At 59.2% G+C, this 19268-nt stretch overlaps 5 protein-coding genes across 5 annotated transcripts in view; 1 reads left to right on the plus strand and 4 right to left on the minus strand.

The window, feature by feature from the left end:
• S100A1 (S100 calcium binding protein A1) overlaps positions 1 to 19268 on the plus strand; it is a 50343-nt gene that overhangs the window by 21146 nt on the left and 9929 nt on the right. The gene's annotated exons all lie outside the window — the stretch shown is intronic.
• Positions 1764 to 5402, minus strand: LOC101924948 (protein S100-A7-like). Its single transcript, XM_055791815.1, has 3 exons — positions 5310 to 5402; positions 2313 to 2469; positions 1764 to 2070 (listed from the first exon to the last, which is right to left on the minus strand). Exons 2-3 carry the CDS (start codon positions 2463 to 2465, stop codon positions 1882 to 1884), a joined length of 342 nt encoding a protein of 113 aa, XP_055647790.1. The 5' UTR covers positions 2466 to 2469; positions 5310 to 5402; the 3' UTR covers positions 1764 to 1881.
• On the minus strand, positions 5930 to 7104 carry LOC101922535 (protein S100-A4-like). The gene is made up of 3 exons (XM_013298223.3): positions 6963 to 7104; positions 6292 to 6446; positions 5930 to 6186 (listed from the first exon to the last, which is right to left on the minus strand). The coding sequence occupies exons 2-3, from the start codon at positions 6427 to 6429 to the stop codon at positions 6022 to 6024; spliced, it is 303 nt and encodes a 100-aa protein (XP_013153677.1). The 5' UTR covers positions 6430 to 6446; positions 6963 to 7104; the 3' UTR covers positions 5930 to 6021.
• Positions 8753 to 9828, minus strand: LOC101922354 (protein S100-A4-like). Its single transcript, XM_005236248.4, has 2 exons — positions 9688 to 9828; positions 8753 to 9022 (listed from the first exon to the last, which is right to left on the minus strand). The coding sequence occupies exons 1-2, from the start codon at positions 9826 to 9828 to the stop codon at positions 8858 to 8860; spliced, it is 306 nt and encodes a 101-aa protein (XP_005236305.1). The 3' UTR covers positions 8753 to 8857.
• On the minus strand, positions 13010 to 14831 carry S100A16 (S100 calcium binding protein A16). The gene is made up of 3 exons (XM_005236247.4): positions 14695 to 14831; positions 13904 to 14075; positions 13010 to 13785 (listed from the first exon to the last, which is right to left on the minus strand). The coding sequence occupies exons 2-3, from the start codon at positions 14057 to 14059 to the stop codon at positions 13621 to 13623; spliced, it is 321 nt and encodes a 106-aa protein (XP_005236304.1). The 5' UTR covers positions 14060 to 14075; positions 14695 to 14831; the 3' UTR covers positions 13010 to 13620.

A 19268-nucleotide genomic window follows, 5' to 3' on the forward strand; every position in this document is an offset into this window, starting at 1 on the left:
TTTGTTTTCTACAATACCAACTGGTGGAACACTAGCAAAGATGAAGGCAGCATCCGCCTTTTCACTGTTTCAGAGAGTATTTTCCATCATTTACTATTTTCACATCACTTGTAGCAGACCTTTCCTCTTGCTCCAGAAACTTTGTGGAGGAAACTGGGCGTGAAGGAAGAAGAAAATCTGAGATCAAGGTCTTTACTGACTTGATCATTACCTAGCAAGTTTTTGGCAATTCACCTCTGTGTGCCACCCACCTTGTGTTAGTAGAACAGGTACTGGAAGAATGAAGAAACTTTAAAAAGCTGAAAAAACAAGACAATAGATTCCAGGAAGAGGGTAGGAACAGAAAAACAGAAGAGTAACCATTCCTGTTTGAAGATGCTTCTTACGTGACCCGGGAGCAGTATCAAGAATTGCTGCATGAGTTTTATTCTGGTATCCCTGACTCACTTCATTGCTTTTTTTTGTTTTCCTCCTCTGCTCATTAGGGACTGTCAACAATCTGAAGCTGCACCCTCATTCCGCAGTTGGCCTTGCAAGGCATTGGCCAAGGCTGGATTTTTGCCCCGTGTGCTTGCGTAGCACCAGACAGCCCTGTGAACTCTGAATTCCCACCTTTCCCACCCAGGTTCCCCAAAATGAGGGGGCACCTCGCAATGCCAGTCCCACAAGGGGAACGATGTCAGAGTGACACTCGGGTGCCCTGGCAGGACAGTGAACGATGCCTGCCTCTGGGGGACAAGGGCTGCTCCCCGATGGATAAATTGTGGAGCCAGAGTGATCGCTTGTGTCACCAAGTGTGAATAACCACGCCATAGCCCCGTGCTTCCCTTTGTGGCTCTGTTTCACATGGGACAGGCTTCTGGTTTCAGCTGATGTTGGAAATGACAGAGCCTCCTCAGCCTGAGGGTTTCCCACTCAGTGAACAGTCACTGACAGACCCAGGAGCTCTTTTCTGCTCATGTATCTGCTTCGCCGGGAGCCTGCAGTGGCTTGTGAATCTGGAGTGATCTGGAGGTTGTTGCCCCACGCTAAAAAAACATCCAACTTTATTGTGCAGAGTTAAGACCAGCTCTCAGGAGCCTCTCAGCCACCTTCTTTTCTGTGTTGGGGCTTGCAAGACGAGCGCTGGTTGCTTTGTGCATTGCAAAAGTGTTGTGTGCACCCCCAGCTCCAGAGCTGGGTCTTGGCAGCCACCTGGGGAAGCAGCTCCAGGTTGTGCTTCACCCCAGCATGTCCTGGAGCAGGTGCTGAGAGGGGCCAGGAGGTCCAGGGCTGAGGATGCTGTTGCACAGCCACCGGCTGCCCCTACCTGGAAACCTCTGCAGTGTGATGAGGTGCTACATGCCCCATCATCTGCTGGGGTGAAGGGTGCTGGGGTCAGCCACCCAGTGCAGGGAACCTGCTGAGCCTGGGGAAGGCAGCAGTGAAGGAGTGTACCAAGGGGTGACGTGTTTCAAGATGGGCAGCCCAGGCAGCCTGTGCTGCTCAGCTAGCACCCAGTAGTGCTGTTGTCCTGGGACCCCCCAGGGGTCAGGGTCCCCCCCATGCCACCTTCTGTCTCCCAGTATGGTGATAGGCGCTTTATATATATTTTATATATACATAAAAAAAAAAAAAACTACTGTGTTTGCCCCCCCACATCCACAGGCTGGGTGCATGTTGCACCCTCCCTGGAGACAGCAGGACACATAATACAGATGCATTTGGTGCTTGAAGAAAGAAATTTTATTTCAATGCTATAGGCAGAAGCAGATGACAAAGCTTTGGTTACAGGTTTGTGCTTGTGGACAAACAGACGGGATGATGTTGCTGGAAGAGCACAATCCCATGGGCACAGTCACCCTGGGAACTGCTTGGCTTGCAGGGACCATGGCCCTGGTCTTAGGCATGGTCATGACCATGACCAGAGTGCTGGTCCTGGCTCCTGTGATGCTGGTGGGACCTATTGTGGGCATCAATGACTACAAGATTCAGCGTGGTCAGGAACTCTGTGAACTTCAGGCGACCGTCATGGTTGTGGTCTGCTCTGGCAAAGAGTTTGCTTATGTAGTCATCAACGGTCATGTCAGGCTGCAGCAGGAAAAACATGAGAAAGATCAGCCAGAAGCACAGTGGGGTTCAGGGTCACCCTACCAGCCCAAAGCTGCAGCATGAGGCTCATCCAGTAAGGATTGCACGGTTTCAGGAAAACCCTAGAAAAAAAACTTCCCACCCTTTTGGGAGGCTCACAACCACCCCTGTGCCCCAAAGAGGCCACCGCTCCTGCAAGTTCTGGTCAGTGTTGGGAGAGCTGGGCCACACTCTGCTCTTACCGGCATGGTGTTGCGGAGGAAGGGCTTGGCAGTCTCCTTCAGCAGCTCTGAGAACTCAGTCTTGCTCAGGTAGTCATCTATGGGGTACTTGATGGCGTACTGGTGGTAGATGTTGATGGCGCACTCCAAGGCGAGTTCCAGGTCAGTCTTCATCTTGCTAGGAAGGGACAGACAGCAAAACATTAACCCCCTTGGGGAAGAAGGACTGCCTTCTCCTCCAGAAGCCCCAGCCGTGGTCAGCCTTGGGCTCATCCCGGTGGCACAAAGCCTGAACTCACCGTTCAGCAGGGACCTGCTTACCTATGAGCAGCGCTGGGGCTGACTTCTGCAGATGGCAATCGGGAGGATGGGAGCGGGCAGGAGCAGTGATGGCGCGGTGGAGGTGAAGTCTCTTTTATACTCTCTCTGAGCTATGATTTGTGACACCCTCAAATTTCCTTCGGGGCAATAACCCCGGGAATTGTGCAAGGCTAGGTAGCACACCCAGGTGGCTATTTCTTGCCTGGCTCCAGGAACTGGCTGCTCCCAGTGTTATAGAGGGAGGGGACACACCAAACTCATCAGGGCAAAACAAGGAAACACCAAAAGAGACACTTGCAGGGAACCAGCATCATGGGTCAGTGACAGCACAGGGGCTTTCCCAGGAGCCAGGACATTCCTGCAGAATGCGGGGGTCTTTGCAGAGATAATGGAATTTTTCCAGATCGCACAAAAGGTACTGGGTGAGGGTCTCCAGTGGGATGATGCTAGGTTTTTTGCCAATGGGGTATGTGGTTTGTCGCTCCTGTATCTGCCCTGATGCTGCTGAATTTGGTGCAAGGTGGGGCATCTTCCCACAGCACATCACTGCACAGGTGCTGGGGGATGGCCAGTGCATCCCACCCCCCTGTCAACCCCTCCAGAATCATGAGCAGCATTTCTCCGGAATTGTTTATTAACAGCTAGCCAGGGAGCAAAGCTAAAAGTTACAAATCCGGGCAGGCCAGGATCCCGGAAAGCTGCCAGCCAGTTTTAGGAGGTGACATTTCCTGGCAGCTGTAATTCCTGCCTGATGATAACCGAGGGCACTGGCAATTGCTGCCTGTTCCCAGTGTTGGGGGGATGCCACCACATGCGGGAGACCCTGTGGTGTTCCCAGGGCTGCTAAGCCCTGTGTGTGCTGGGGGAAAGATGGTTGGGGGGGGCTGGTGAGGAGCCTGTGCCCAAATCCACGCTTGGTGGGATGGGCACAGCAAAAACCCTGCACTGGCCATTAAGCCTTTTAGGAGATGAGGACAGAGGTGGTGATACATCACCCTGTCAGCCTCCTAATCCCGGAGTGTGAAGGATCTATGCCAAAAAAAAAGCCTAAATTGCAAAAGAGTGAAACAAAGGGACAGATTGTGTGATGGAGGTGGGCACACCCTCTCTGGGAAAGGGAGCCGCGCAGGGCTGATCGGCAGGACATAGGTGCACCGTTGGCAAGATGTGACGGGACACGTGTGGGGAGGTGTGAAGGGGTGTGCCTGTGTGATGTGGGAAGGTGGGAGGAGACACAAGTGAGCAGTGGGTCCTCACGCTGCTGTTTGCTGCCCAACCTGCCAGGGAAGCCACTTGCCCACGCAGCGGGAGCTCCTGGTACATGCCCTGCCTTGTGGCACGGCTGCTGTGCCGCGGCAGCCCACACTCGGGGGCAAGCAGCACCCTGGGCTGTTGACATCTGCTCGTGGCTGGGTGTAGCTGTGGGGCTGGCAGCGATGGTGCCCCAGGGATGGAGCCAGTGCCGCCCCCAGGGCACGGCAGCAGGGCGGTGACAGGGTGTGGATGGATGTGGCAGGCTGGGATGCTTATGAACAGCACCGTGCCAGCTTCAAATGTTCACAGGTCGGACATAAAAAGAGCTGAGGGCTTTAGGGGGGGTCCCTTTCACCTGCCTCTGGGATGCAAGTGCGGTGCAGCCACATTCTCAGCTGTTTCACCGAGCCTGGAAGGATGGACACTTTTTTTTTTTTTTCTTAATATTGATGTTTGGCTGAGGGCTGGATCTCAAAAGCTAACGTTCATGGAACAACCCCTATGCCCTTCATTTCAGGGAGCAGGGGGATGAGCTTCAACCCCAATTTCCTGCCAAACCAACCCTTGCAAAGCCAAGGGTGCTGTGCCTGGGTGGGAGTCCCAGGCAGAGCATCACCAGCACCCAGAAGGATACCTCTGTGGGGACATGAGCTCTGACTCTCTTGCTGAATCCCTCCTGCCCATCCCAGCAGGAAAAAAACAACAGTGCCATCCATAAGGTTTTAATTTATTTAAGGTTCAAATATTGCTGTGTTCCTAGTAACAAAACTTTATAACAGGAAATTTCAAAAAACTTTACAAAAGGATCTTGAAAGGCCCCTGGGGACCCTGCCCCACTGGCTGGCCCAGCTCTACATTTTGCATTCCTTCAGTGTAGAATCAGTAGATCGTGGCCAGGGTCCCCAGGAAGGTGACATACTCCTGGAATTCACTTCCTCATCTTTTTTATGGTCCAGGTCTAGTCCCTGCCACAGCTGTGGGCAGCTCAGCGAGCAGACATAAGCTGGTCCAGCCCTGGGGCAAAGCCCCTGCAGACCCAGCTTAGCACAGCCCCCAGGGTACAGCCCTGAGCAGGCAGGGGGCTGCCCCGCATCCCCACCGTCGTGCCCCCCGGGGGTGTTGCATCAGCTGGGGCCGGTGGCTGCAGGGTGATTCACGGGGCGCAGCCAGATGTGGCTCCCAGCCACCTCCCAACGGGGCTGTCGAGGGGGCAAGGCTGAGCTCAAAGCCTTCAGGGCATCTCCGCTCGCCGGTGCCTCCAGCAGCAGCCCCCAGCCGACTGATGAAGGTCCAGCTCCCGGGGGGGGGTGAGGCGGGGGAGGCATCCACATCTGGAAGGGGTATGCTGCACATCTGGAGCCTGCCATGCAAGCCCAGGGTGGCCGCAGCTGTTCAGTGAGGGGGGGAAAGGGGGGTCGGGGGGGGTGGGGAATGGAGACTTACAAACTGAGCGGGGCAGGCTCCGGTGTGGGGAGGGCTGTGGCTGCGTGGCTCCTCGGTTTATAGCCAAGGGCTGAGTCCTCCCGTGGTGGCGGCCCAGGACGGCTGGGGGGCGGGGGGGTAAGTCACTCCTCTGCACACCATAACCCCACCCCGAGCAGGAACGCAAACAAAACCCTGCTCAGCAAGGATTTGCTTGGGGTGGGGAAGGGACAAGGGTCCTGCAGGTGGCGGGACAGATGCTGACCCCCTCTGAGCTTAATTATGGTTTAAAAAAAAAAAGCTGTTAACCTGTCACTGTTATCACGGCGCTGGTGGGAGGGATTAATCCTTGTGAAAGCTCCTGCCTCGCCTTGCACGGCCACGAAGCAGTTATCGGGGCTGCAGGGCAGGGTGCTGCCAGGCAGAGCCGGCCGCTGACTCACACTAACGTGGCCGGCAGGATCGGCCCAGCGGGTGCTTTACCAGGGCTCAGGGATGCTGTGCCCACGCTGCAGCAAACCCCGGCTCAGAATCGCCTTTGCTCTCACTCGTCAGCTGGTACCTGCAACGTGGGTCTTCCCTGGTGTGACAGCCCCCCTGTTCCTGGGGAGAGAAACCCCCCATGGGAAATCACACAGAGGACTTTTTAAAACAACCTTTATTGAAAGAGCATTGGGAAGACAGCGGGAGGGTCGTGGGGGTAGTGACATAGCCCAGAGCCGGTGCCCCAGGCTCACTTCTTGTGTGGCATCTTGTCAGGGTAGTCCTGGAAGAAGTCATTGCACATCATGGCCATGCAGGCCAGGAAGGTCACGTATTCTTGGAAGTCCACCTCACTGTCGCTGTTGCTGTCCAGGTTGCGCATGAGCTGCTGTAAGCTGGCCTCACTGGTTTGTCTCTGCCCGGGGCAAGAGGGGGGTTAAAATGGGGATTTGCATCAAGGGTCACATCCCTGAGTCCCAGCATCGCCCATTGGATGTGGCACCCCCTGCCCCACACTTACGCTGAAGCTGGGCAGCTCCTTCGTGAGCATCTCCTTGAGCTCCTGCTTGCTGAGCTTGTACTTATCCCCCTCCTTCCCCGAGTACTTGTGGAAGGTGGAGACGATCACAGCCAGCGCCTGCTCCAGGGGACACGCCATGAGGGATGCCAGCAAGCCTGGAGGCACCAACCGCGAAAGTGGGTGAGAGCAGAGTTCAGCATCCCCAGGCACCCCCACGCTAGGGGGCCAACGGTCTCACCCAGCCCCCCAGACCCTGCAGGCTGCTCCGGCGCCACACTCCTGAGCACACACCGGGATGCATCACCGTTTCCTCCCCAGTCTCACCCTCCCACTAGCAGCCAGGCTGGGTGTTGCCATCTGACACCGGTGCTGAGCAAAAAAGCTCCAAAAATTCCATGGCAGAAGGAAGAATGTGGGGGGAGGCAGCAGCCCCCTCCTGCCGGAGCCAGGCACAGAAGGGGCACACGCACTTTTCCAGCCCTTGGAGGTTAAATGCCACCTTCGAGCTTGGTGGGCTGCAGCAGGAACCTCATGCTCAGCCCCAGGGGAAAGCCCCTGCAGGGGGACCCACTGTGGGGTGGGGTGGCTGCGCCATCGGCAACATCTGGAGGGCATCTGGAGGGCTAGGGTGGCGAGGGGGAGCAGAACGTGGTAGGAAAAAAACAACTCACCAACAGCTCAAACGAAACAGCCGAGGACAGGCAGGGCGGGAGGCGAGCCGGCGTCAGGCCACGGCATTTATAGCCCCGCCTGGGACACCTCCCTCGCTACCCAGATGGGACGGCACCAATGCTGATCCAGCGCCTGGCTGGATGTTGGCTGGCAAAGGAGGAGAGGAAACCCCGGGAGCAGCCCTGCCCCCCCACCCCACCCCCACCCATCCTGCACTGCCAAGGGGGCTGGTTTGGATTAGAAAGAGCAAAATGTTCCCTCGGGGCTGTGCAGGGACCACCTGGCCAAGGAGAATCCCTAGGGGCAGGGGATGAAGGAAGGGCGGTGGGCACCTCGTCCCACCGCCGCCAGCGATGCCAGCACGTGGCGAGATGCCGCAGGCGGTGCTTTTGGCAGCACCCCCAGGGATATTTGGAGCCACACAAACCTGAGTGGCGTTTGTCCATGGCTTTGCTGTTGCATGCTGGGGTCTGGGTTTATGTGAGGGTAGGGGTTTTTTTTTTCCTGTTTTTAACTCGACTAGAAGCAATTTCTGTTTCCTAACTGTGAGGGCAGCGCGTCACAACACCCCATTGTGTAACGGAGCGCTATTTTGGTGTCTGCGTGTCCCAGGCATGTGTCAGGGAGCTACAGGGCTAAGCCAGGAGATGGCAATTTGCAGCTCCCCACCGTGGGGCAAACCAGCTCTTCACCATGGTGCAAGGGCTGAGGAACACCCCCAAGTGTCCCCGAGCCTGGCTGAGCCCCCTCGGGTCAACAACACCTGCTGCTGGGGGGACCAGAGTGTGAGAGGCAGGGGCTGAAGCCCCGATGCCCAGCAGGATGCAAAACTGCACTGAAAACCCCATGGCATCTCCCTGGGTTGGGGGTTTCTTAAAGAAAATCATTTTGGCAAAAGAAACCTCCAAGGCTGAACCTCATCTCCCTGTTAGCAAGTGCAAACTGGTGTAAAATACTGGGAGGGGGCAGAAGCTCCCCAAGGAGCTCTTTATAAAGACCCTGGGAAGGGGCAGAGCAAAGTTTGGAGATGCTGGGAGGACCGGGGCGGGGGGGCTCAGGAAGGACTGGGGGTCTCAGGAACAGGTTCTGCCAGGGGTCTGCTCTGCCACGCAATGACACAGAGGCTTTGTAAGGGCTTATTGAATCAGGGACGATCCCTCTGGGGTTTTGGGGCTGCTGGAGAGCAGCTGCTGCACCTTCTGCAAACCAGCCCAGACCTGCCGGGAGCTGCTGCGGCTGGGGGGAGGGGGTGGGGAGTGGGGGGTGAGCCCCGTGCTTCCTAGCCAGTATCACAGGTTGATGTGCTCAGGAAACTGTCGCTTGCCTGCAGCCCCACAGCTCCATGGTAGACCCAGGGGGCTCAGGTTGACCCTCTCCAATGCAGCCCCTCAGCGTGGGCTACCCCACATCCCAGGGGGGAAGGGTCTCGGACAGCTCTTCTCTGTGGGCACTGGGGATGCACTCTGGCTTTTGCTCTTTGCACGGATCTTGCTGCCTGGTTCCTCCGCACCAGCTTTCTCTTCCCAGACCCAGCGTGTTGCCCAGGGCAGGTCATGCTGACCTCCAGGCTCAGGGAAGTTCATAGGTTTTGAGCTAAACATGCCCTGAGCCTCCCCCCGAGCCAGCAAGGACAGATCGGGGAGCGGGGGGGATGTCCGGGTACATTGCTCAGAGGCAATGCCGATCTGTTTTGCTCAGTCTTTTCCAAAAAATGCCTCCAGGGGCTGAATCGCGCTGTGGAAAATCCCACAGAGCTGGAGGAAAGCATGAGTCACCCAGCTGCCCGCTACCCCGCAGTGCACAAAACCCCGCGGACGCAAGCTGAGGCTTTGGAAAAGCTTTTATTGAGAGCCCCACGGCCATGCGGTGGGCAATGGCGGGGGGGGAGGGGGTGTCACTTCTTGCGGGGGTGCTTGCTGGGGCTGTCCTTGAAGAACTCGTTGAAGCCCATGGTGATGCAGGCCAGGAAGCAGACGTACTCCTTGAAGTCGACCTCGCTGTCCTTGTTGTGGTCCAGGTCATTCATGAGCCTCTTGAACTCTGCCTCGTCCATTTGTTTCTGCAAGGGGGAGGCAGGCAGTGGGTATAAGCGGTTTTGGGGCGCACGGATGAGCAAGGTGCTTCCCTACCCAGCCCTGGCGCTTGCAAGGAAGGATCTAGAAAGCCCGGGCTTCCCTTCCTCTGCTTCGGAGGGGGATTTTCTCTTTGCTTTTGGAAGGAGGTGGCCTTTAGAAACGCGGGTGGCTTACCTACGATCTGGGGCGTGCTGGCATGGCTATAGCAAAACTGCCTCGGTCATGAGAAAGTTTGGCTAAAAAGTTTCTCTTTCCTCCTCCCAGTTTAAACCACAAGCCAGAAGGGGAAGTGAGGGTTAAAAAATTATTAAAAAATTGAAATCGGAGCATGATTCTCTTTGCCAATCAAAATATTTCTGTGGGTCTAAGAAGTTTCCTTTCGGTCTGAGCATGCTCCAGCACAAGTCCTCCTGGCCTCGCCTCTCCTTTTCCCCAGGGCTTGCCCTGGAGCACGAGGTCTCCACGTGCCACATGTGGGCTGCATCCATCATGCATGCTTTGGGGAAATTCAGCGACTATCTCAGCTCACCCCAATTAGCACCGTGGAAATGCTACGTGGAAAGATCCGAGGGTGGTTTGCTCCTGCCCCTGCAACACCTCCCTCCCACACCTGGACACCTCTGAGGGACGCACCCCCATGGCCACTTACGCTCCCAAAGACGGGCAGCTCCTTGTTCAGCAGCTCCTTGAGCTCTGCCTTGCTGAGTGTGTACTTGTCCCCTTCCTTCCCTGAGTACTTGTGGAAAGTGGTGACCATCACGGCCAGTGCCTGCTCCAGGGGGCACGTCATCGCCAGCCTCCTGCGTGCCTGGAGGGCAAAGCAGCAGGGATGGGGTCAGGGCAGGCTTGGGGGGGGTGACAGGAATCCATCCCCTCCAGCCTGCCCAAATCGTTCTGCAATGCTGCAGAGGGGTGGCTGCAACCCCAGCACCTCTCGGGGAGGTATTTTGGGGTGCAGCAACCGCTGGGTGAGTTGCAGCTGGAGAGCAGCACTGCACAACAGGCGATGACACGCGAGGAAGGGGATCAGAGACTCACCGGGGTCAGCACAGGTTGGGCAGCAGCGAGGAGCCGGGGTGCTGCAGCCGGAGCACGATGGGCATTTATAGCCCAGCCAGGGTGGCACTGCCCAGCGTGCCCCGTGCAGCCCCCTCGCCTCCAGGCTTTCCCAGCAGCTCCACACAGGTGGTTTCGCCCACGCCTCATTTTTGCCTAATGACCTGTGTGATCCCATTAGAGGGAGGTAGGTGGGTTTGGGTGCTGCTGGAAGGAGCTGCCAGCCCTACTGGGGAGTCTGGGGACAGAGGCATGAGTTCAAGGGGTGAGCGCATGGACTGGGAAGCGCTGTGACAACCCTTGGGGCTCCCCAGAGAAAGCTGGTCACCAGCCCGCATCCCCCTTAAACCATCACTGCACTGTCCCCCCAGCTGCCAGCTTTCTGGGTGGCCCCAGTCTCCCCCAGACAGACGGTCCCAGGCACTTCCATCCCAGTGACCCCAACACAAATGAACAGGCTCCACAGTGGGGCTGGGGAGGTGACAGCAGATTTATTCGAACCATGGGCTGGGGCTTGCTGGCAGGGCCATGAGCCTTAGCGCAGAAGTCGTTGCAGGCCATGCTGAGACAGCGTAGGATGACCACGTACTCCTCGAAGCCCATCATGTTGTCCTTGTCCCCCAGGTCCTTCAGCAGCACCTGGGAGCTGTGCTCATCCAGCTGTTCCTGGCACAGAACATCAGCGGGGTCAAGGACAGCACTTGCTGGCCACGGCACAGGTAGGCATCAACTGCAGTGGGTGTTTTCAGCAGAGGGGGGGAACCTGTTTCAGGGAGGAGCGAGCCCTACCCCAAGCCCCACACCTTCCCCAGCAGTGGGGAGAGACATGGTGGCGCTGGTGGGGCTCGGTCCCAGTGTCCCCGTGCTCGCCCCCATGAGGCTGGGCAGCTCCTTTAGCTCGCCCTTGCTCAGCTGGTGCTTGTACCTCTCCTTCCCCGAGCGCTTGTGGAAGGTGGCAGCGTTGGAGGCCAGGGCTCATTCCAGGGTGGTGGCCATCCTGGCAGGAGGCTGCCCCCAGGGGAGGGTACCTGGCTTTTCCCTGCAAACCCCCAGTTATGGTGGCATTACCATCCATCCGCAAAAGCGCATCTAGTTTGGAGGAGGGAGCCAAGGTAAACCCTCGTCTGGTGAAACCCAAGGTGGCCTGGCCTCGAGCATCTCGAAGACAGCCAGCCTTTCTGCCTCTGGTGGTTGCAGAGGAAACGTGTCTTCCTTCTCCCAGGGATCTGGCATCCAAAGAGGATGATGGGGGGAACACATATTCAGGCCTCTTCTGAAATCTTACAAATCTCACGGCACACGGGACCTCAAGGCTGGTGCACCACTAGGGCTGAGCTAACAGCTGGTGTGCAGTGCCCGGAGCTGATCCCACCGGGGGCACGAGGACCAGAGCATGGCTTTGAGCTCCCTGAATTGGGGCCAGCTGCGGAGCCTGGCAGCCCCATCCCTGTTGCACACCCCCACAGCGTCCCCCTCCCTGCCCGCCGTATGGTGTCATGCAAAGTGCCCCAGGGCTTTCCAGGAGGAGCACCCAGGGGTGCAGCTGCCGAGCGCATGAGCACACAAACCACCCCCTGCCCACACGGATGCCCGTGCAACACTCTCTCCAATGCACCAGTCCCCTGGACACTGGCACACTGCAGCAACCCCTCCTGTGCCCCCCAGGCTCCTCATGCACCCACGTTTGCTCCCAGCACCACCAGGGTGGGAAATAATGTGACAAGCACAGGGGGGGCAACTGCTCACAGCACCAGCCCGGATGCCCGCGTCCTGTGGGAAAGTGTGTGATGGGGAGGGGTTTATCCTGGATTGTTTCCATGTGCTGCTGGCTGATCTGCGTCTAGAAATAAGAGGTTGGGGGTGGGTTGCCCCTCACCCTGAGGATCCCTCCTGCTTCCCATCGCTGGGATCCCATGTGAGCAGCTGGGCGCAGTGCCCAGCCAAGCCCTACTCACCCCATAAGAAGTGGTGTGAGTCACGAGCCCTGCCCTCGCCGGAGAGGGATTCCTCCATCGTGACTCAACCGCAGCCCTGCCCGGCTGCTCTGCTGCTCCATCTCCCATGGGGGCACCCCCAGTTCTCCCGGGACCCCTGGCGCTGCAGGGCAGGGGAAAGTGGGCTGCATGGGCAGTGGGACAGGCAGGAGCCAGTGATGCTCCTGCATCGGGGAGGGGAGCACCAGGGTCAGCAAGGGGGGCTGGCTGGAAGGGGATGGGGGGTCCCGGCTCCAAGGTGCAGACATACCCCTGCTGTGGGAGAGGGGGTCGCGGGGGGCCACCGCCATGCTCAGAGGCTCAGGGCCAAGTCCCCTCCCAGTGGAAAATCCCCAGCAGGCGCCAGGGCTGCCGGCTTGGGCTGCTGCCAACACCATGGGCGTCACAGGGCGCCATGAGCCAGGCTGCAGCTTGCTCCTCGCCGAGCACTGCCGGCCCGGGGTGTCCCAGCATGAGGGGGGGCACGGAGCTTTTCCCCATCCCCATCCTCGATGGGGGTCATGCAATGTGCCAAGGTGCAGCAAAGGAATTGGGGTCCCCCGAAACACCCCAAGGTTAGGACGGCCATGCCCTTGTGGTGCACAGATGTGGGACTGTGGTTCCAGGCTGCTCAGGACCCTGCATGGGGATGTGGAGAGGGTCCCCCATGACATGTGGCCACAACATCCCCACCCTGTGCCTCAGGCAGCAGCTTGGGGTGCTGTGGGGCCAGTGGGGTGCTGGGAGGCCACAGTGTCTGCTGACACCTCGTGGTGACTTGATCAGCCCCAGGGAACACATCCCTGCAAGGCTGGGCATGTCGTGACTGCGTGGGTGATGGGCGACAGGGCAGACACCCCCCCTCTTGGCCCCCCACATCCCCTCGGTGCAGGCATGCTGCAGGGCAGCCCCCCTGGAAGGCAGAGCCTCAGCATCACCCACTGCTCCTCCAAACTTTATTGCTGCAATAAATAACCACGGACGGGACCGTACCACTCCCTGAGCCCAAAGGACCAGAGCCACCAGGCAGTGCAGGCAGGTAAACCCTTCACCAGCTCGGGCAGAGGGAAAGGCACCCTTTCCCCAAAAAGACCCCTGACATGAAGGGGAGCTCCAAGGGGAAAGGGGGGTCCCGGTCGTGATGGGGTTTCTGCCAGCGGGGCTGTGTCCCAGAGGTCTGAGAACAGACAGAACTCATTTCCTAGATGAGGGGAAGCTCTCCCTTTGCTTCTTGCCCAGCAGCCTGGCAAGGACAGGGCTTGCAGGAGAGAGTGAGGGCAGGGATGACATGGTGTGGGGCAAGGAGGAACCCCCTGAGGCTGTGATGGCCTCGCACCCCCCAGCTCCCACCCACAGGGTCGTCCCACCCCGATGGCACCCTGGCATGGCTCGGTCGGCAAAGCCGTGGGAGACCAGGGTGTCCCGGGACAAGGGAGGGCTCAGGGTGGGTGTAAATCAGTGTGGCAGCAGGAGAGGCGAGAAGCGGGGAGCCATGGAGAAGCAGGGGCTGAGCCTGGGGTGCTGAGCCCCGGGGAGGGTCCGGATGCCGCCGGCTACTTGGTGTGCTTGATACTCTGCTCCTGCTGGCGGATGATTTGGGCGATGGGGCTGGCGATGCCGCCTATCAAGGTCCAGTACTCCTCGAAGCTGATGCGCCCGTCTTTGTTCTCGTCCAGGTCGCAGATAAGCTTGTCAGCCGCTCGACGGTTCCCGGTGTCCTGGGGGAGAGAGTGGAGCTGGTCACGCTGAGGCAGTGGGGAAAGCAGGATGCAGGGTGGGGGGGACCCATGCAGGTACGAGGAGCCAGTCCCCCGGCCCCGCGCGCCCCAGCCTCACCGTCAGCATGTGGTTGAGCTCACAGCTCAGCATCTTGCGGAAATCCTTCTTGCTGATGCGCCGCGGCTTCTTGCAGCAGCAGCGACGGCTGGAGTACTTGTCAAAGTTGTTCACCAGCACCTGGACAGCCCATTCCAGCTCTGTGCATTCTGCCATCGCTGCCTGAGGTCACCTGCGGGGATGGGGGTCAGGGATGAGGGCCATGGGACCCTCCACATGCCCATGCTGGAGGACAGGGGGTAGAAGGGCAGGCGGCATGTCACCAGATCTCACAGTGCCATCACTCAGTGCGTGCACGATGGTCTCTGACGCCACCAGCCCTGGGACCACCACAAGCCCCCGGGCAGCCACAAAGCAGCCCCCATGGAAAGGCAAAAAGCCAGCAGTGCCGATGTGTGGAGTGCTTGTCTCCCCACATGGCTGCTCATACAGGCTCACCCCAAAAATCCTCCATGTCATCTGCCCCGGCGCAGCACCCGCCCCATGCCAGCCGCCCCACCTGCCCCCCCAGGGCGGTGGCCTTGGCGCGTGGGACGAGGTGGCAATTATGGCGCTGGGGCCGCGGGGCTCTGCAGTGCCAGGGCCGCGGCCGCTGGTTCCCAGGGCTCATTAGGGAGGAATGGGGCTGGGAGCTGTGCGGCGGCGGCGGCGGGACAAGGGCAGGAATTACCGGCCAGCCCTCCTCTTGCTTCACGGCTCCAACAACACCCTGGCGGGGCAGGTCTGAACCTGCCCGAGCCCCCCGCAAACCCAGCCAAGGGCGTCCCCCATGCCCCAGGGTCGAATCTTGCCTGCCTGCTTGATGCCTGGGGTCGCCCCCTTCTCTCCGTGGTCCCCAGGCTGCCCCAAGCCAGGAAGCTCCTTCCTATGGATGGACCCAACAGGATGGTCCCCGTCACAGCGTCTGGCGTCCGCATCCCAGGCAGGATGCAGAAGGCAGGGACGGAAACCATGTCACTTTGTTCGGCCTTGACTCTTTCCTGCCCCGTCGGTGGCCCGGAGTGGGGTGAGCTGGGGAGCGTTGCTCCCCGTCATTTCACTGGAGCCACACTGATTTACACCAACCCAGGGTACAATGCCGACCGTCACGGCAGCGGTGGCTGCACAGGGCTGGGAGGAAGCCACCAGACCGGCCAGCATGAAGTCCAGAGGGGTGGCCCAGCACTGTCCCCCACTCTGGGGGCATCATCCAGGAGGGTGTCTGCAGCTTGGCTGCTCCCCAGGAGCAGGCAGGACCTGCCCGCTGTCCCAAAACTAGCTCACATCTCCTCTCTCTTTGTACTGATCCTCCCCAATTCAGCCCCGGGGCCGAGGACGTCGGGACATCAGGGTGGTGACAAGAGACGCGAGGCTCAGCCCTGGGCTCACCGCACTCTCGTGTTCATCCCTGCGTGCCTCGGCATGGCTGGGTGCCCTCTGAGCCATCTTTGTCCCCACTGGAGCCTTTGCTGTGCCGCAGCCCAGGCCCACACCATCCCAGGACCGGGGACCATCCCCAGTTTGTAGGGTGCTGGGCACCAGTGTGGCTTTTGAACAGTCCCACTGCTGTGCCTGGCACAGCCCCGCGAGAGCTGCTCACCAGAGACCTCCAGCTCCAGCCCTTCCTTATGCCGAGCCATTAATTGCCAACAAAAGGTAATCAACAGCACGCAGAAAAAAGCACCCGCTGCACACCCACCCCTTGCACCCGCTGGGGTCCCCACAGGCAGACCCCACGCCAGTGCCACCAGCCCCCTGCCACCAGCACCCAGACCATCCTCAGGGCATCATGGCTGCTCCTTCACCGCTGACGCATGGCACCAGCCCATCTGCCACAGCACAGCCCGCGTGGCCCCGCCATTGCCTCCACCCTGGCCCCACCACGTGCCCCCGGGACCAGCCTGGGGCACGGGGACGCTGTCACCGCAGCGGGATGTGGGGATGCCGGCATGGCTGCAGCAGGACTGGGCACCGGGTGGGTGGAATGGGCAGGACGGGGCTCACTGGCTGCTCCGCTTCTGCCACTGCTGTCCCACCTCTTCTCTCCCCTGCCCCTCTTCTTCCTCGCGCACTCACCAGCACCAGTGCCCGGAGCCAGGACCCACAGCCAGGCACAGCCCCAGCGCTCCCTGCCCATGGCGCCAGCATTGCCGTGCACAAAGCACCGGGGAAATGCCCTTTTTCCAGAGGCAACCCCTTGTGCCGGGCTCTCCATAGGCACCAGAGGCCGATGGATGCTACCAAGCCCTGTGCCAGACCACCCGCCCCCTGGCCCGGCTCCCCCCGGTGCTCCCCCCTCATTCAGCAGGTCCCCTCCACCCCGGCTCCACGCGCGCGGTGCTGCCAAAGGGCTCAGGGGATTTCCACCGCCCAACCTGCAGCAGCACGTTCCAGGGCTGCTCCTGGTTAAATATCCACCCAAAGGGTCCCGATGCCAGCTTTCCCGTCCCCAGCTCAGAGCCTCACCTGGCTCCGTCAGGGGGTCCCGCTGTGTCCGTCTGTAACCGATTTGGCAGCACGGGCAGTGGAAGCTGATTACACCCGCTCTCTCCTCACCTTGCACCCATACCGCTGGGTCCAGCCGGGCTTTTAAAGAGGATCCCACCCCTCCCTGACGTTCCCAGGGCGTTCCCAGACTGGGACTTACCTGGGAAATGGCTCCCTGCGATTGCAACACCTGGACAGGTTGGTGCGAGCAGGGACCCGCGGTGGGCTCCAGCTCCCTCCCAGGGGCTGCTCTCTGCATGGCTGTGGGGTGACGGCAGGAGTTTGGGGGCCACCTCAAAAGACCCCACCACTGGGGAGGGGTGGCGGGCTCCCAGCGGCGGTGGTTTACCAGGCAGGATGTAACTCCAGCCTGGTCCCAGGGTTTACAAACGCGCCGCCATCCAGCCGTGCACTAGCAGAAAGCCTGGCTCCTCCATCCTGAGGTGCATCCCCCCCACCCACCCTGCTCTGAACTGCCCCACGCACGCACCGCCAGCAAGGCTGGCCAGTTGAGTCTGGTGTGGCACAGGATCTGGCCACCAAGGTGGGGGGTATCATTTATTTGAACTTAAACCACTTGTTCTCAAGGGTAAAAGGGACTGGTGTGCATTGCTGGGGCCCTGGAAGCACAAGCACCAGCTCCGAGCAGGGCTGTATGCAGCGCTCAGCCATCTCTAGATGCACCGGGACAGATAAGGCTCTTCTCAGCTGGTAGCTGTGCTTGTAAAGTCACATCCGTAATTAATTGTCCCACTAAATTGTACCCCTGCACATCTACCAGAGCAATGGCACAGCGATTTGATGCCAAGATTAGATGTGGGCATTATGGGGAGCTGCATATTTAAGGATGCAAAGTAGGTGGTGATATATTACAGGCAGGAGCCACCTGCTCAGAGGACCTTTGCAACTCTCGTCCCGGAAAAAACGATGTGTGTCATACCAGCTCTCCACTGGCTTCTTCCTAATCTCAGTTGGGAGGAAGCAAACCCGTTCTCGGCCGAGGTGCTCTGGTGTCGTTGATGCAACATCCCAGGAGGGTGGGAATCCCTCCCCGACCCTGCAGGCAAACAGCTCACCTCTGAATCATGGGTTTTCATTACTCTCCTGTGCCTGGCAGATGTCACAACCGCATCCAGGCCCTTATTTTTACAAGGCATCCAGGGCGTGTGCATGTGTTCAGAGCAGCCACGTACCATCCAAACCCATCACAAGACAGTTCCCAGCCATTTTGATCACCCCGATGGTCTCTCTCCTGGTCCCCACCAGCTCTGGGTCTGAAGGGTCAGGAGCAGTTTGACTTCTGGTGGACAAGCTCTGCCCCATGGGACCCTCTGCAGAAGGGGGACACTGAGCCCCAGCTCTGGGGGTCTTTGGTGACCATGTGGTGGATACCCTGGAGCCACCGCTCCCGCACACAGCAGCCACCCTGGCACGGGCAAATGCATTTCTCGGCGTTTCCACCACCACGGTGCTGTGCCCACGTGATCAGCACTGACTCACTGAGGGGCACCGACCACCCTGTCGGTGATACTCTGATGGGATGTCGGTGACAGGCTGAGCTGTTCCTACCATCTCCGAGGACTTCCCAGAAACAACAGGTACTTACCGAGGATGGCTCACGCCACAGGAATTGCCATCCTCCTGACAGCACACCATCACGCTGGGGATCCGGTCACCAAACCAGAAATAGGACCCAGGAGTCCCCACTCCCACGGCACATTCCCAGCCCAGTGTTGGGAAGAGGATCCAGGAGCCCCGGCTCCCCTTTCCCCCCCATCACCCCAACCATTTGACACATTTCCTGTCTCTAATTAAATGCACACCACACCTTTCTGCCTAATTTCCATGTATTTATTTCCAAGGCAGGAACAATAAATAGTCATTCTCGTTGTGAAATCCACCCCAAGGTGAGAGGAGACAGAGGGTGGCCTGTGGCCGAGCCGCGGTGTCGGTGCTGCCGTGCCGGCTGCCAGCCCAGGAGGACCTGCCACCCTGGCCCAGCCTCGGATTTTATCATCTTTCTCTGGGGTTTGGTTCAGTTTTGGTTTGTTCATTTTATTATTTTTTTTCTTTCTTTCTCCACAGCACAGAGCCCAGCAAGGTGATGCAGGTGCTGCTGAGGTGCCCGCATCTTCTGCCTTTTTGGGGTCCCCGTCCCCATCACACCTCCAGGGATGCCCACGGGCACCTCAGGGACACAGAGCTCAGCAGGAAGGGTCCCGCGATGGCAGCAGAACGGGGGGATAACCGGGCTCAGCAGGTGCCCTGCACCCTCTCAAGGCCATTTATTCACCCTCCATGCACTTGGTGCCTGAGCTAATTGCTTCATCCCAGTGAGCCACCGCTTTGTGGCATTTACTGTTTTCTAATTTGCTGTAATTACACAGAAATCCCATGCTCTCCTGGCACAGGTGGGAGCTCGCTGCTTGTTTCACGGCTCTTGGGTCTTTCTGAGCCCAGGACTTCGGGGTCTCCCCCGAGTTCCCTCCATCCCAGCACAGAGCCAAATGCCCAAAGCCCCCAGGGTACCCGCTCCGGAGACGTGGCCCTGGCTCTGCTTGTGGGGTCCCTGCAATGGGGACCCCAGGGCAGGAACCACCCCAGGAATGGGGCATGTGCAGAGGCCCATGCACACCCTCAGTGCCATGCACACCCAGAGCACCGTGCACACCTGCAGTGCCCACACACCCCCACGGTGCCACACGCACCCCCAGCACCATGGCCACCGCAGCACCGCGCACACTCACACTGCTCATGCACGCCCACAAGACCGTGCACACCCGCAGCATCCTGTGCATATCTGCAGCATCCCTTGCACACCCACAGCATCCCTTGCACCTGCACACTCCGGACTGAGGCCAGCAGGGCTGTGCAACCCAGCAGCAAGCGATGCTCAGAG

Source organism: Falco peregrinus, chromosome 19 (assembly GCF_023634155.1).
Source record: "Falco peregrinus isolate bFalPer1 chromosome 19, bFalPer1.pri, whole genome shotgun sequence".
Lineage (NCBI taxonomy): Eukaryota > Metazoa > Chordata > Aves > Falconiformes > Falconidae > Falco > Falco peregrinus.

Bases quoted from the DNA above. Each gene is read 5' to 3' on its own strand.
- LOC101924948 (XM_055791815.1), bottom strand. From the start codon at position 2,465: ATGAAGACTGACCTGGAACTCGCCTTGGAGTGCGCCATCAACATCTAC. The intron at 2,071-2,312 runs GTAAGAGCAGAG...TTCCTGCTGCAG, and splicing joins TCCTCCGCAACACCATGCCG to CCTGACATGACCGTTGATGA.
- LOC101922535 (XM_013298223.3), bottom strand. From the start codon at position 6,429: ATGGCGTGTCCCCTGGAGCAGGCGCTGGCTGTGATCGTCTCCACCTTC. The intron at 6,187-6,291 runs GTAAGTGTGGGG...TGCCCCGGGCAG, and splicing joins AGGAGCTGCCCAGCTTCAGC to AGACAAACCAGTGAGGCCAG.
- LOC101922354 (XM_005236248.4), bottom strand. From the start codon at position 9,828: ATGACGTGCCCCCTGGAGCAGGCACTGGCCGTGATGGTCACCACTTTC. The intron at 9,023-9,687 runs GTAAGTGGCCAT...TCCCCCTTGCAG, and splicing joins AGCTGCCCGTCTTTGGGAGC to AAACAAATGGACGAGGCAGA.
- S100A16 (XM_005236247.4), bottom strand. From the start codon at position 14,059: ATGGCAGAATGCACAGAGCTGGAATGGGCTGTCCAGGTGCTGGTGAAC. The intron at 13,786-13,903 runs GTGAGGCTGGGG...TCTCTCCCCCAG, and splicing joins AGCTCAACCACATGCTGACG to GACACCGGGAACCGTCGAGC.